The following is a 14,920-nucleotide window of genomic DNA, read 5'->3' on the forward strand; positions in this document are numbered from 1 at the left end:
TTTTGCTCTGCTCTGGCTCCCCGTATTCCTTCTGTTTTTGCTCTGCTCTGGCTCCCTGTATTCCTCCTGTTTTCCTGTTTCTGTTCAGTAGTTTTAATTTGACTTTCGTTAACTTGCTGTTTCTGCCTCCGTACCTTTGGGTCCATTCCACCACCAGTCATGACACTGACGTCTATTTTGACATTGAAATGCTGAAACGGACATGGAAATATGTTTATTTCATGTATAAACAGTCATCTGGGAATATTTTGGGATTTCATTCAGATTGGATGAAGTTTGAAACCATAGTTTAGCAGGGATTCCCAAACTTTTTCTCCTGCCCCAGAGTTCAGCGATAGTCAACCTGTATTGTGATGGCATCACCAGGAGACCCTTCACTCAGTCGAAGTGTAAAAACCCGATAAGCTAACGGGTCACGTTATCCTATAAAAAGCTGTTTGTTATATTCAAGTACATGCAGAACTGACTGTTCCAGACATCGTCAGCATAAAGTGATGTCTTGTGGTTTATTCGTCCAACAGTTACGGGTTCAATCAGAGCTTCTTCTTCTTGCTAATGGCTGGAGCAGGTAGTGATGGGGAGAAACTGGGTTTCATGAAGCTCAGTCCACTTTGAATCAGTCAGGAGAGCAGCAGACATATTTCTATGACTCCTCTGCATGAGCTGTTCCCTCTGTGTGACCTTCAATGTGACCTTCAATGTGACCTGCCCAGCTGCCTCCATATTGGTAAAATACCACTACTTGACGCTAGAGGCTGTGTCCACGTGCTTCGTAATTACAGAGTTCGTCGTGTTGAGGAACTTGCTTTTCCTGTGTTGACTAATGTAGAAATGGAAAAGTACAACCACAGCCTGGAGCAAAAGCTTCACTGCCTGCAGTGATTCCCATCATGAAAAGGATTCATGAGAACCACCTGTAAGTCGCTGAGGCAGTGAAGGAGCTGCAGCAACAGCAGATTGTGGCTTTCAGTAAAGTGGTTTAAATAACAACAAGGCTGAGTTTCTCTGCAGTTTAAAGGTTAGTAGTTGTGATGCTACACCTCAGCATTATACCTTTGCAGACTTTAGAGTTGGGATGCAGGGTCTCCACCAGGTTCTGGGTTCTGGGCCTGGTCTGCACATGCCAGCAGAGTTGGGTCGTTTTGCCTTGGTGTGCGAAGGAAACCAGCTTCTTCATCTGGTAAAACAAAAGGGAGACACTGGAAATCGCTCCTGGTGTTCAAAAGGTTTGAACATCTGCTCCTATTTTCTGGGTTTAATGTGATTCAAGTTTATTTTATAAAGTTTGTGAAGGGGTAAACTATAGTAAAACTGCCCCGTCCCAGACTCTGCCTGGCAGTGAGTGACATTCTTTGCTTCCTGAATAAATGGCCCAAATTTCATGACCTTTGCTTGTCAAACCCTGGAGGTTTGGTCAGACAGAGAGTTGGTTCTGATGCGGGTGGAGAAACGAGGCAAAGGTTGGATTGTCCTCAACGTGGTTGATGACTTCCTCCACCACGTCGACTGGGTCGTTGAAATGCTGAGCCAAAGTACTTATAAACCGACACATGACTCCTCTTTCCCAAGAGGCATCATAAATATGAAATCAATATTAAGTTATAGATTAACTTAATGGTTTGAGCGGTCACTTGAATCATTGGTGAACTGATGTGGGACGCGTCTACAGTGGAAGGATCTGAGGCTTCTTGAGTTTGAAGTTAAGGTGGGATGAGAGATGGGGCAAGGTGAGAATCTGAACATTCACAGGTAATTTAGTAATAGGGTTAGGTTAGGACACATGTTCTGGACAAGCTACTACCTTGTAGCCACAGCTGCCCCATGCAGTCTGACAGAAGCCACTGGGGCCACCAACCCCTCTGACCAGCCAGGCAGGTGAAACGTCTCCCCAACGACACAACGAGGGGGCAGAGGTTCAAACCGGCAAGCGACCGATTCCAGGATGAGCTCCTACCACCTCCAGTCAGACAGCGAGGCGATGGAAACTCAGAGGGAATCATGGATACAGAAGACAAAACAACGAAGACGATCCGTCGTAAAGGTTGGTTCTTTCTCTGTTAAATCCAAACCATTTCCTTCTTCTTCATAGTCGGCCATGTTTCTTTACTCCAGGGGGTCCTGAGGCATCCTGCAGGTTTTATTCTCTCCCTGCTGGTAGAAACAACCTGTTCAGCAGGTCAACATTCCTCTCAGGCCTCTAATGAGCTTCGTTTGATCCAGGTGCGTTAAACCAGAGAGAACTAAAACATGCAGGATGCCGGGCCTCCAGGACCCCCTTTGGGCCTCCAGGACCCACTTTGGGCCTCCAGGACCCCCTTTGGGCCTCCAGGACCCCCTTTGGGCCTCCAGGACCCCCTTTGGGCCTCCAGGACCCCCTTTGGGCCTCCAGGACCCACTTTGGACCTCCAGGACCCACTTTGGGCCTCCAGGACCCCCTTTGGGCCTCCAGGACCCCCTTTGGGCTTACAGGACCCCCTTTGGGCCTCCAGGACCCACTTTGGACCTCCAGGACCCACTTTGGGCCTCCAGGACCCCCTTTGGGCCTCCAGGACCCCCTTTGGGCTTACAGGACCCCCTTTGGGCCTCCAGGACCCACTTTGGACCTCCAGGACCCACTTTGGGCCTCCAGGACCCCCTTTGGGCCTCCAGGACCCACTCTGGGCCTCCAGGACCCCCTTTGGGCTTACATGACCCCCTTTGGGCCTCCAGGACCCCCTTTGGACCCCCTGATTTACTCTGATCTCATGTTTGATCTAGAAAAGTTTTAGTGAGATTTCCATGTCTGATCATTTCCCCCTAATTGTGAACATATATTTTTTCTTATATATTTTTAATATATTTTTTAATATGTTTATTTTGCGTAGTTTTATCATAGGAAACTGCTTAGAGGTTTTTAAAAAGCCCTAGGATTAACTTTTATATGAAGCTTTTCATATAGTTTATATTGAGCTTAAATGAAGCTCAATATATATTTTATATTATATCCAAAGAACAACAAACTCAAGGTTTAAATACTTTTATTGAACTTTGATACATTCTTGTTACAAAAAGCTCAGCAGCTCTGTAATCTAGAACATGGCGGCAGAAAAACAGTATATTAAATTTTAACATACTTTACTTTGATTGATGCACTTAAACTGTACTTTTTTGGAACAACTTCAAGTTGTACTTAGTGTACTTAAAGTATACTTTTCTTATGTACTATTCAAGAGCTTGATTAGTATATTTTGAGTGTATATCATTATAATTATATTAAAAATATATACTTTTAATATATTTAAAATATACTATTAATATATTAGTAATGTATTGAAATTACACTTAATTTTTATTTTTGATTTCCTGCTATTGCTAATAAACTACAATTTTAATTACTCATAAGTCTTTTGTAAATGAAATGCATAACTACACTACAGTACTTACATTGTTTTAGGCTAAAATTACATGGAAAGATTAATTACACAAGATGTTCAAGGTAATTAAAATATTTTGTTTTATTACCGACATTTTAAAATTGTCTAATTTTACTCAACTTTAGCATCGTCCTGCATTAGGAGGAACCCAGGGCCAACCGCACCAGCATATGGTCTCACAAGGGGTCTGAGGATCTCATCTCGGTACCTAATGCCAGTCAGGCTACCTCTGGTGAGCACATGGAGGGCTGTGCGGCCCTCCAAAGAAATGCCACCCCACACCATTACTGACCCACTGCCAAACCGGTCATGCTGAAGGATGTTGCAGGCAGCAGACCGCTCTCCACGGCGTCTCCAGACTGTCACGTCTGTCACATGTGCTCAGTGTGAACCTGCTTTCATCTGTGAAGAGCACAAGGCGCCAGTGGCGAATTTGCCAATCCTGGTGCTCTCTGGCAAATGCCAAGCGTCCTGCACGGTGTTGGGCTGTGAGCACAACCCCCATCTGTGGACGTCGGGCCCTCATACCATCCTCATGGAGTTGGCTTCTATGCACATTTGTGGCCTGCTGGAGGTCATTCTGCAGGGCTCTGGCAGTGCTCCTCCTGTTCCTTCTTGCACTAAGGCGGAGGTAGCCGTCCTGCTGCTGGGTTGTTGCCCTCCTACGGCCTCCTCCACGTCTCCTGGTGTACTGGCCTGTCTCCTGGTAGCCCCTCCAGCCTCTGGACACTACGCTGACAGACACAGCAAACCTTCTTGCCACAGCTCTCATTGATGTGCCATCCTGGATGAGCTGCACTACCTGAGCCACTTGTGTGGGTTGTAGAGTCCGTCTCATGCTACCACGAGTGTGAAAGCAGCACCAACATTCAAAACTGACCAAAACATCAGCCAGACAGCATAGGTACTGAGAAGTGGTCTGTGGTCCCCACCTGCAGAACCACTCCTTTATTGAGAGTGTCTTGCTAATTGCCAATAATTTCCATCTGTTGTTTATTCGATTTGCACAACAGCAGGAGAAACTGATTGTCAATCAGTGTTGCTTCCTAAGTGGACAGTTTGATTTCACAGAAGTTATATTGTGTTGTTTAAGTGTTTGAGCAGTGTTTATATTTTAGTTCATTTAAAGTATACTTTTATTTAATATGTTTATTAAAAGTGTATTTTGGTAGAATTATGTTGAAGTGTGTTTAAAGTTCTAATTCCGAAATTGATACAAGTGTAGTTTTTGTATACTTCAGATATATTTAGTACTCTTAATACTTAGTATACTTAAAGTGTACTTTCACAAATGTAAGTATGTTTGAAATATGCTAAAGTATAAACAGAGTTAACATGGAGGACATGAGGTTCTGTGCAGGGCTGGGAAACGGTTCAGGTTATCGATTGTGACGTGGAGGGAACCGTCATTTTGAACACGAACAGATTCAGTGAAGCCGTTTCATGTTTGGATGCCTTTAATGATCATTGAGAGGAGAAAGACAATAGATTGGTTTTCATTTTTAAAGTCAGAGTTTCATTCAGAACATGGAAAAACACCAAACCAGGCCGTTGGACGCAAGTTGATTTGAGCGTTTTTGAACCTGACAGACGGTGGCGCTGTGACGGGAAACCCAACAGGAAGTGGCCCAGAATTAAAAAGATTTTTCTCTCATTGAAGGTCCCCAGTGTGAGACGTCCACCAGCAGGACCGGCTTCACTCTCCGCCCTGCAGCTTGTGGATTCCCATCACGGCCAGAGCCAGAACCTCCAGCAGAACCTCTGGTGGCACATCGAAGAGATCGGTCAGCGACTTCAGAACCTCGTCAGAGGAGCAGAGCAGGTCAGCGGCCCAACGCAGATCTCCATCTGGCTGCAGGGCGGCGGGGACAGAACCGGGCAGACTGGGTTCATCGCTGTCCTTCAGACTGTCCACCTGGAGGGACAGATGGAGGGACAGATGGGGACAGACTTGACGTGTCTCAGTGTTTCATCGGTTTTTATCCCTGTGGGTTAAATTGTGTTTTCATCTCATGAGTTTCTGTCTTGAGTTTTGAAAAGTGTGTGCAGGTTGAGGAAGTGATGTAAAAAGTGACAGTGAGGACGTGATGTGGACGAACCAGCTGGTGGAGGACGGTGATGGTCTCAGGACTTCCTGAGGTCAGAGGTCGCTGCAGTGGCAGAGGCAGAGCTACAGAAAGCAGAAGAAGAAGAAGTTCAGGAGTCCATCTGTCTCATCTTGATGTTCTCCAAAAAGCATCACAGGTTCTCTGCAGATTCAGACCTGAGAGCAACTGAAAGTTCCTGAGCTTCTGCTCAGACGAGACTCACCATCCAAGGCGGCAACCAGAACACGAAGACCGTCCTTCGCCTTGGACTGGCCCAGGATGTCCAGGAAAGAAGAGACAGCCTTAGACACCGGAGGCCCACTGCCATCGTCCAGCTGAGAGGAAGACAGTGATGCACTGATGTAGATCTGTGAAAACTCTATAGATCTGTGCATCTCCTGACCAGGGAGCAGAAACCCTCTGATCCTCAGACGAGTTTCAACCAAACACTTACTATGTCCTCCAGCTCACTCAGAGCATCCTCTTCCTCCAGAACCTCTCTCAGCTGCTTCAGCACATCTCCACGAATCGACTCTGGAAGTCTGTCAATCAGGTTCAGGATATTTTCCTTTGTTTCAATCCCTGCAGGAAAAACAGTCAAAACCAGCAGGAATCTGTTATGGATCCAGAACCACAGTGACTCTGTGATAAACCTGGAATCTTAAGAGCCAAACATTAATCGCGATAATGAGAATTTGGACATTAATGTTCCTCCAGTTTTACATAAAACCAAACAGCTGTTAGAAAAATTCATGCCTGATAAGTTTTAAAGTGGCTCTAGATCAGTGTTTCTCAACCTGTTTCAGCCCAGCGCCCCCCCAGCCTTTATCCAGCCCCCCCAGCCTTTATCCAGCCCCCCCAGCCTTTATCCAGCCCCCCCAGCCTTTATCCATCCCCCCCTGCCCCCCACCAAAGAATTTACAGGCTGCTTTGCACTGACTATTATTTTATCATTAATATAACTATCACTATTGTGGATGTTTTGATTTTTATGCTTGTTTCTGTATTTATCATCAAAATAATTTCCCAGAGAACAAAAAAGTCATGAGAATATAAATTATTTTCACAGGCGTCTAACAGCAGCCAATCAGAGTGGATCAATATTCTTATTCTTTTCCATTTTCTAGTGTTAAATATTCCACTAAATGACCAGATTAAAGATGTTCAACATGCCAGTTTAAACTCTGATCTATTAGCAACCGACTGAGCTGCAGCATTAAAACATGGATAGAATGTAACTACATTAATCAAAGCTCTTCTTCTCTTCAGGGTTTCTGGTGGTGCAGCTCTGTGCTGCCTTCAGGAGAATGGGACATCAGAGCTTCATCCATAAAACTTCATGTGGCATTTATTGTTCAAACCAGAGCTTTCAGTGGAAAAACTAAAGTTCCTTTTAATACAAATATGAGACAGAAACATGGATTATATCTTTATATAGACCTGACTATTGATTATAGATTAATAGTTTAACTGGACAGAAATGACAAAGAACAAATCTGGTTCTTAATCAAATCCTAATGAGTCAAAGTGTCATGGAGTCATCAGCCTCATGACATTAACACTGACATGAACAATAATATTGAAGAAATAAATATATCAAATCTAATTAAACATAAATAAGTGATCAGTTCTTTACTGTTATGGTCTGTAAGATATATTTATTCTCAGTACTAGATGTGGTCTCAACAAACCCATGAGCTTTGTTATTTTGGGAATAAAGGGCCCAGTCATTAGCCCGCCCCCCGGGCCCAACATAAAGGGCCCGATCATTAGCCCCGCCCCCTGGCCCAACATAAAGGGCCCGATCATTAGCCCCGCCCCCTGGCCCAACATAAAGGGCCCGATCATTAGCCCCGCCCCCTGGCCCAACATAAAGGGCCCGATCATTAGCCCCGCCCCCCGGGCCCAACATAAAGGGCCCGATCATTAGCCCCGCCCCCTGGCCCGACGCCAACTTGCTCCACCACTGCAGCCTCTGCATATTGAGCGCCTCCTCCACCATTAACCCATGTGGCAACACAAGCCGGTCAGGCTTTAACTGCTTTGTCTTACCAGGAAAATGTCTCTGAAACTGAAACTTCTCAGGGTTTGATGATTTGGAAAACTGTGCTAACAGGTAAAGTATACTTCTCACCCTCTCTAGCTTTTTCCAGAATGTCACTGTCTATGGCATCAGATTCCCAACCTGTAAACAGAAAGGATACGGGTCAGTTCAAATGAAGAACACCACATGGAGAAGACCTCAGGTCATAGAGCCTGCAGGAGTTCAGGTTCAACAGACAGTTCTCAGAGTTCTGTCTTAGGGTAAACCTCCAAATTCTCAGAAACAGCTTTGTTTGCTGTAGAAGTTCCTTATTGGACAGAGTGACGTTTGGGTGACCCCCAGAGACTCTTCATTGGCTTGTTGGAGTGACCTTTACCCCCAGAGACTCTTCATTGGCTCGTTGGAGTGACCTTTACCCCCAGAGACTCTTCATTGGCTCGTTGGAGTGACCTTTACCCCCAGAGACTCTTCATTGGCTCGTTGGAGTGACCTTTACCCCCAGAGACTCTTCATTGGCTCGTTGGAGTGACCTTTACCCCCAGAGACTCTTCATTGGCTCGTTGGAGTGACCTTTACCCCCAGAGACTCTTCATTGGCTCGTTGGAGTGACCTTTACCCCCAGAGACTCTATTGGCTCGTTGGAGTGACCTTTACCCCCAGAGACTCTATTGGCTCCTTGAAGTGACCTTTACCCCCAGAGACTCTATTGGCTCGTTGGAGTGACCTTTACCCCCAGAGACTCTATTGGCTCCTTGAAGTGACCTTTACCCCCAGAGACTCTTCATTGGCTCGTTGGAGTGACCTTTACCCCCAGAGACTCTATTGGCTCGTTGGAGTGACCTTTACCCCCAGAGACTCTATTGGCTCGTTGGAGTGACCTTTACCCCCAGAGACTCTATTGGCTCCTTGAAGTGACCTTTACCCCCAGAGACTCTTCATTGGCTCGTTGGAGTGACCTTTACCCCCAGAGACTCTATTGGCTCCTTGGAGTGACCTTTACCCCCAGAGACTCTTCATTGGCTCGTTGGAGTGACCTTTACCCCCAGAGACTCTTCATTGGCTCGTTGGAGTGACCTTTACCCCCAGAGACTCTATTGGCTCGTTGGAGTGACCTTTACCCCCAGAGACTCTTCATTGGCTCCTTGGAGTGACCTTTACCCCCAGAGACTCTACATTGGCTCGTTGGAGTGACCTTTACCCCCCAGAGACTCTTCATTGGCTCGTTGGAGTGACCTTTACCCCCAGAGACTCTTCATTGGCTCGTTGGAGTGACCTTTACCCCCAGAGACTCTTCATTGGCTCGTTGGAGTGACCTTTACCCCCCAGAGACTCTTCATTGGCTCCTTGGAGTGACCTTTACCCCCCAGAGACTCTTCATTGGCTCGTTGGAGTGACCTTTACCCCCCAGAGACTCTACATTTGCTCCTTGGAGTGACCTTTACCCCCCAGAGACTCTTCATTGGCTCGTTGGAGTGACCTTTACCCCCAGAGACTCTTCATTGGCTCCTTTACCCCCTGTCAGACCTCTGGTCGTCTTCTGGTCTGACATCCTTCAGTTTCTGACCCTCCTTCCATCAACCCATCTGCTCACACAGCTTCTGGTCACTTCTAGTCTTCTTCTCGACCCCTGAGGGGTTTTTTCCTCCCAATCTTCTCAGTTACTTGTCAGATCCATCAGATCTTTTGCCTCCATGTTGTTTTTCCTTTTCCATCAACTACAGTTCTGGAGGTTCATCATGAAAACTTCCTGCATGATGATCTGTCCCGTCTCCTGCCTGCATTTCGTTCTTAAAAACACCAATTCAAGGACTGAGGGGTTCTAATATATATTGTATTTTAAACTACAGTAATATTAAATTGTTTTCATAAAACTCCGGCCTGCCTCGTTTGTGACTCCAGGTGTCAAAAGGTATTTCTGCAAAAGGCAAGAAGAAACGATTAGTCACCAACATCTACATCTACAGCTCTGTACAGACGGCGAATGCTCCTACCGATCATCCCGTCCTCCAATTCGATCTCCACCAGGCTGTAAGCAAAGGTGCTATTTTCTGGTACCTTGTAATTGGTGCCCGTCTCCATCCTCACCTGGCAGAACAAACCAAACAAAAGAAGGTTTATTTATTACAGAGTCAGAGAGAAACTGATGATCTCTGAGCTGTCAGTGATTGTCATCCCATCTAAAACATCCAGATTAGCTTCCAACTGACAGATTGGACCAAATATACTAATGAGTGTGCCGCTCTCAGCACTGACCCATATAAACAGGCACCAAGATGTCTACCAATCGAGATCAGATTGGTAGACATCTTGGTAGACCGATCATGGCCCACTGCAGATGAAACGGTGTCAGGAACTCCCAGGCCTGTCAGAAAATATCTCCAGGTTGATAAACTGTGAAGGCAAAGCTCTACTGCAGGGGGGGCAGATGCCTCCCATTTACCCCGATCTCAGAACCCAATCTAGCTCATCGTCCTCCATTAGCTTCAGTCAGCAGATATTCAGACTCATTGAAGGTCCACTCACCCCAACACCCACATTCACCAGGCTCTGGTACAAAGCTGAGGCTTTTCCCTTGCAGCTTCCCAAATTGGTCAACGTCACAGGTTGAGTGTTGTACGCCCTCGCATAGACAAACGCCAGTTTGTTGTTTTTGTTCAGTTTCAGCTGCTTCAGGTCGTTTTTCTTAATCACTCTGACAAAGAAGAAGATCAGCATCAGAAAACAGAAGCTGTTCCAACCTGCAGGGGCAGAAACAAGACCTACCTGCCCCTGAACGTCTCCCTCACACAATCAAGATTGACTTTCCTTTTCTTGATGGTGGTAGAACTCATAGCATCCACAGTGTCGACGCTCATCCCAGCATCAACAACGTCTCCTGCCTTCACTTGGACGTCCCCACCGATCGTTCTGTAGGTCTTGAAATCCACCGCCATCTCTTTCTCCTCATCATCTGCAAGGAAGCAAGTGCAGCAGGGTGATGTTATTAGACTAGGCTGTGAAAAGGGCAGTTTACTGTTATAGGAAATTATATGTTATATAATTTCCTATAACAGTACGGATTATAGGAAACAGACGGATTATATATATATCCGTCTGTTTGAGCCTCTGTTTTCAGTTTCACCAGCAGGAACAACCCGCCCATTAGTGGATTAAAGGCGCCCCCTAGAGGCCTGCAAGGTACTGCATGTGAACAACCATTTATCAGCAGTAGTGAGGTCAAAGTGCGATGCTACCGCTAGCTAGGGGGCAGCATCGCTAGCTGGGGGGTAGCATCGCTAGCTGGGGGGTAGCATCGCTAGCTGGGGGGTAGCATCGCTAGCTAGGGGGTAGCATCGCTTGCTGGGGGGTAGCATCGCTTGCTGGGGGGTAGCATCGCTAGCTAGGGGGTAGTATCGCTTGTTGTGGGGTAGCATCGCTAGCTAGGGGGTAGCATCGCTTGCTGGGGGGTAGCATCGCTAGCTAGGGGGTAGCATCGCTTGCTGGGGGGTAGCATCGCTTGCTGGGGGGTAGCATCGCTAGCTAGGGGGTAGCATCGCTTGCGGGGGGGTAGCATCGCTTGCTGGGGGGTAGCATCGCTAGCTAGGGGGTAGCATCGCTAGCTGGGGGGTAGCATCGCTTGTTGGGGGGTAGCATCGCTTGCTGGGGGGTAGCATCGCTTGCTGGGGGGTAGCATCGCTAGCTAGGGGGTAGTATCGCTAGCTGGGGGGTAGCATCGCTAGCTAGGGGGTAGCATCGCTAGCTAGGGGGTAGCATCGCTAGCTGGGGGGTAGCATCGCTAGCTAGGGGGCAGCATCGCTTGCTGGGGGGTAGCATCGCTAGCTGGGGGGTAGCATCGCTAGCTGGGGGGTAGCATCGCTTGCTGGGGGGTAGCATCGCTAGCTAGGGGGTAGCATCGCTAGCTAGGGGGTAGCATCGCTAGCTAGGGGGTAGCATCGCTAGCTAGGGGGTAGCATCGCTAGCTAGGGGGTAGCATCGCTAGCTGGGGGGTAGCATCGCTAGCTAGGGGGTAGCATCGCTTGCTGGGGGGTAGCATCGCTAGCTGGGGGGTAGCATCGCTAGCTAGGGGGTTCGGATATGGACACCGGCTGCTTTTAAAATACGTAATTCTGAATTATTGTCTTTACTGTTGAGTTTATTAATCTTGTAGACTAATTAGAGTGTTTAAAGTTTAAAGGTTATGGAGGATGCATTGGATTTTGTGGGATAAGGTATGAAGGGTTTCTTCTGTACTTAATGATTATATTTCAGCTACTGTTGTTGTCTAGCTGCTATTCCCACAATGCAGAATCAACTACGCTACTCAAGAATCTGAATAAAAGCTTCACATTACTCACCTGGTGAAAACTGCTTCTCCCCCACCAGCTTAGGTAAGGTGTACGGGAGCACTTTGTAACTGGGATGAGTCCAGAAACTCCCCTTCTTGATTCTGACTAAAGTCAGAAGTTCTACGTCTGTATTTTGATCTTCATTGGGAACGAGATGCTTGTCAGCATTCAGGCTTTTGACGAACGCTGTGGCTGCAGCTTTGAACATCGTGTCTGGACACAGAAGACGAAGCAGACAGGAGGCGGCAGAACCATGAAAATCAGTCACATCTGATGGTAAGGCAGTTTCTACAGGATCCAGTTCTGATCCGGTTCTGAACCCAGTCAGCTGGCCTCCACTGAGTCTGACCGGATTCGGTCATTTCTTCATCCAAGCATTACGGATCGTACCGTTTCTGCTACCTGCTCTCATCTGAAGCCAGACTCGCTCCTCAGGCTCAAACTAAACGTTGTTTCCAGAATCGCCTCGGCATGAAGACCGGCTCCACGTCTGGATCAGCACCACCTGCAGCGCTACAGTTGTCATGATTTGTGGGTGGCTGAGGTGAGGATGGACGCAGAGACCCGGGTTGTGATGAAGATGACGATGAATGTCCAGATCAGGCGGCACGGCAGAGAGTTAGCAATCGGCTAATTACCAGTAGCAACTGATGACTGGAAAACAAGAGCTAAGCAAACCAGGACATGACCGTTCTACTGGAGAGCAGAAACGTAACGACTGACGATGGACGTGCGACGCTAGACGAGGATCCGACAAGAGGCAACGACCCGGGGAGGGAGATCAGGGAACGAGACACAGCTGGGATCCATCAACAGGGAAACAGGACTAAACACAGAGAAACACAGACAACCACAACAACAACACCTCAAACATCCAGGGTACTGACCTTTGAACCCTGAGCTCAAAAACTGCTGCTTTGTGTTGATCCTGAAATGTTGCAGGAACTAAAGACTTTAGATCTAAACATCTCCATCTACCAGGCTAAGACGGTTTACTAAACCTGGTCAGTCTGATGGTTCCCCACTGCATTGATTATGGATTTGATCGTCTTCTGTCGGGTTTATCTGGTATCGGTCCTGATCATTGACCAGAACATTGACATTTTATACCGTCTTCCTTCGTGAGGAAGACGGTAATTATGCTGCACAGCAAACGTTCACATGCAGGGAACCTGAAGGATCCGACCTCAGGCTCTTTCTGTGGAACCACCGGATCCAGATGGACCGGTTCCCCTGCTTTCCTGACTCTGTTTGCTGATGACCCGTTTCAAAGCTTCAGAGATTAGATCAGCCTGAGGGTTTCTAGTCCCAACAGGAAGCAGAGAAACTGCAGCAGCAGGTCGTCGTTGTCGGTTCACTGATAACGGAGCGGCCCCGGCTGCCGGCGGACGTCCAGGGGGGCATGGCTGACTGTGGGCGGCCAACCCCTGCCCATGCCGCCGGGCCTGGTTCTGGTCCTCCATCAACGCCGTGAAAACCTGGGAAACTTCAGGACGGAAACCTTTCCTGCTCGCTGCACTCTGTGTTGTAATGTTTATAAACATCTTCTGGTTTATGGGAGACGGAACCCTGATGTTCAGGCTAATGTTGGGCAAAAGGTTTGATTTGGGGTCATCACAGCGTCTACAACATGAGGACATATGAAATATGCACCAACAGTCCAGATGTAAAAATAACATTTTCATTAAAGAAAATCTGAAAACATGATTTCATCTCCAACAAAACCGTCTGCCAGCCTGAACGTTTTCAAATGTTTCTGGTTCTGCAGAGCTTGATAACTTTTAAAGCCTCTTGATTCATTTAGTGAAATAACCAGTTTATGTGTAAAATAAAAGAGGAGGCCTTACCTGGACACCTGGTTTCACCTGGACACCTGGTTTCACCTGGACACCTGGTTTCACCTGGACACCTGGTTTCACCTGGACACCTGGTGCTGCAGCAGTCAGGCTGCAGCTCCTCTCCGCTCCAGCTGTTTATATGTGAACCGAGTCACTTCCTGGATTTGCGTGTCACATTCCACAGCATGTAATCTCACGCTACTGTTCTGGTTGTTAAGCACTCAGGAAACCAGTTCAGCTCCCGTTTCCAACCTCCCACCAGCGGGACTCGTTTCCTTCAGCTGTCCTCCTCAGAGGTTCCTTCCTGTCCAGGACTCGTTTCAGAGGCTCGTTTACAGGAACGTCTTAAAGCTGGAGGCGCAGAATCAGAGCCAACGAGTCCCAACGCGTCCTAATCAGACCAGCTGCCATCAGCCTCACTGCTGGGCCCAGTCAGATGGGCCCATCTGACTGGGAACCATATGACTCAGTCTGACTGGGCCTGACTTGGTCATATGTCCTCAGGTTGTAGATGGCTCCACCCGTATGGACCCCATATGTGGGGCCCATACGGGCTCCACCCGTCGGCTGGCAGCTAAACGACTCAAACCGCAGCAGATAAAGTTTCATTACATCCACAGGGAGGATCAGGGCGGGCCTTCCCTCCATCCAGGACTGGTAAAGGTCAGGGGTCACTGCAGACACTAATTCAGCTGAATCTCCTCTAGAAACATTACAGGTTTAAACATTTTATCACGTTGGCAGCAGATGGAACCAAAGTCAAACTTCTTGTTGGTCACAAGCTGATTCTGGTTTCTGCTCTTATTGAAAACGTTTCTGTGTGAATTAAAATCATATAAAGTCATTTTTAGTCCGTCTGTTTGAGACGTTTTCAGTTTCACCAGCAGGAACAACCCGCCCATTAGTGGATTAAAGGCGCCCCCTAGAGGCCTGCAAGGTACTGCATGTGAACAACCATTTATCAGCAGTAGTGAGGTCAAAGTGCGATGCTACCGCTAGCTAGGGGGTAGCATCGCTAGCTAGGGGGCAGCATCGCTAGCTAGGGGGCAGCATCGCTAGCTAGGGGGCAGCATCGCTAGCTAGGGGGTAGCATCGCTAGCTAGGGGGTAGCATCGCTAGCTAGGGGGCAGCATCGCTAGCTAGGGGGCAGCATCGCTAGCTAGGGGGCAGCATCGCTAGCTAGGGGGTAGCATCGCTAGCTAGGGGGCAGCAT

The 14,920-nt window shown here is 47.7% G+C and overlaps 1 protein-coding gene across 5 annotated transcripts; it reads right to left on the bottom strand.

The window, feature by feature from the left end:
• Positions 1–4,852: 4,852 nt before the first annotated feature.
• LOC103460448 (uncharacterized) lies at positions 4,853–14,729 on the bottom strand. Of its 5 annotated transcripts, none has more exons than XM_081613470.1 (11): positions 13,717–14,729; positions 11,879–12,082; positions 10,308–10,494; positions 10,068–10,236; positions 9,536–9,629; positions 9,427–9,459; positions 7,635–7,685; positions 5,955–6,082; positions 5,724–5,835; positions 5,513–5,583; positions 4,853–5,328 (listed from the first exon to the last, which is right to left on the bottom strand). In XM_081613470.1, the coding sequence occupies exons 2-11, from the start codon at positions 12,075–12,077 to the stop codon at positions 5,110–5,112; spliced, it is 1,263 nt and encodes a 420-aa protein (XP_081469596.1). In that variant the 5' UTR covers positions 12,078–12,082; positions 13,717–14,729; the 3' UTR covers positions 4,853–5,109. The 5 variants fall into 5 exon arrangements, with proteins under 5 accessions (XP_081469596.1, XP_017158800.2, XP_017158798.2 ...); XM_017303311.2 differs by lacking the exon at positions 13,717–14,729 and adding an exon at positions 12,757–13,708; XM_017303309.2 differs by lacking the exon at positions 13,717–14,729 and adding an exon at positions 12,260–12,744.
• Between the last annotated feature and the right edge of the window lie 191 nt (positions 14,730–14,920).

This window comes from Poecilia reticulata, chromosome 12 (genome assembly GCF_904066995.2).
Source record: "Poecilia reticulata chromosome 12, P_reticulata-male-v2, whole genome shotgun sequence".
Classification (NCBI taxonomy): domain Eukaryota; kingdom Metazoa; phylum Chordata; class Actinopteri; order Cyprinodontiformes; family Poeciliidae; genus Poecilia; species Poecilia reticulata.

What these genes read in the sequence shown, in the direction of transcription:
- LOC103460448 (XM_017303309.2), bottom strand. Translation starts at nt 12,281, where the DNA reads ATGAGAGCAGGTAGCAGAAACG. An exon ending in TGGTGAATGTGGGTGTTGGG is followed by an intron (nt 9,630 to 10,067) that starts GTGAGTGGACCT and finishes TTGTTCTGCCAG; the next exon opens with GTGAGGATGGAGACGGGCAC. An exon ending in TCACCGTCCTCCACCAGCTG is followed by an intron (nt 5,329 to 5,512) that starts GTTCGTCCACAT and finishes CTGTCCCTCCAG; the next exon opens with GTGGACAGTCTGAAGGACAG.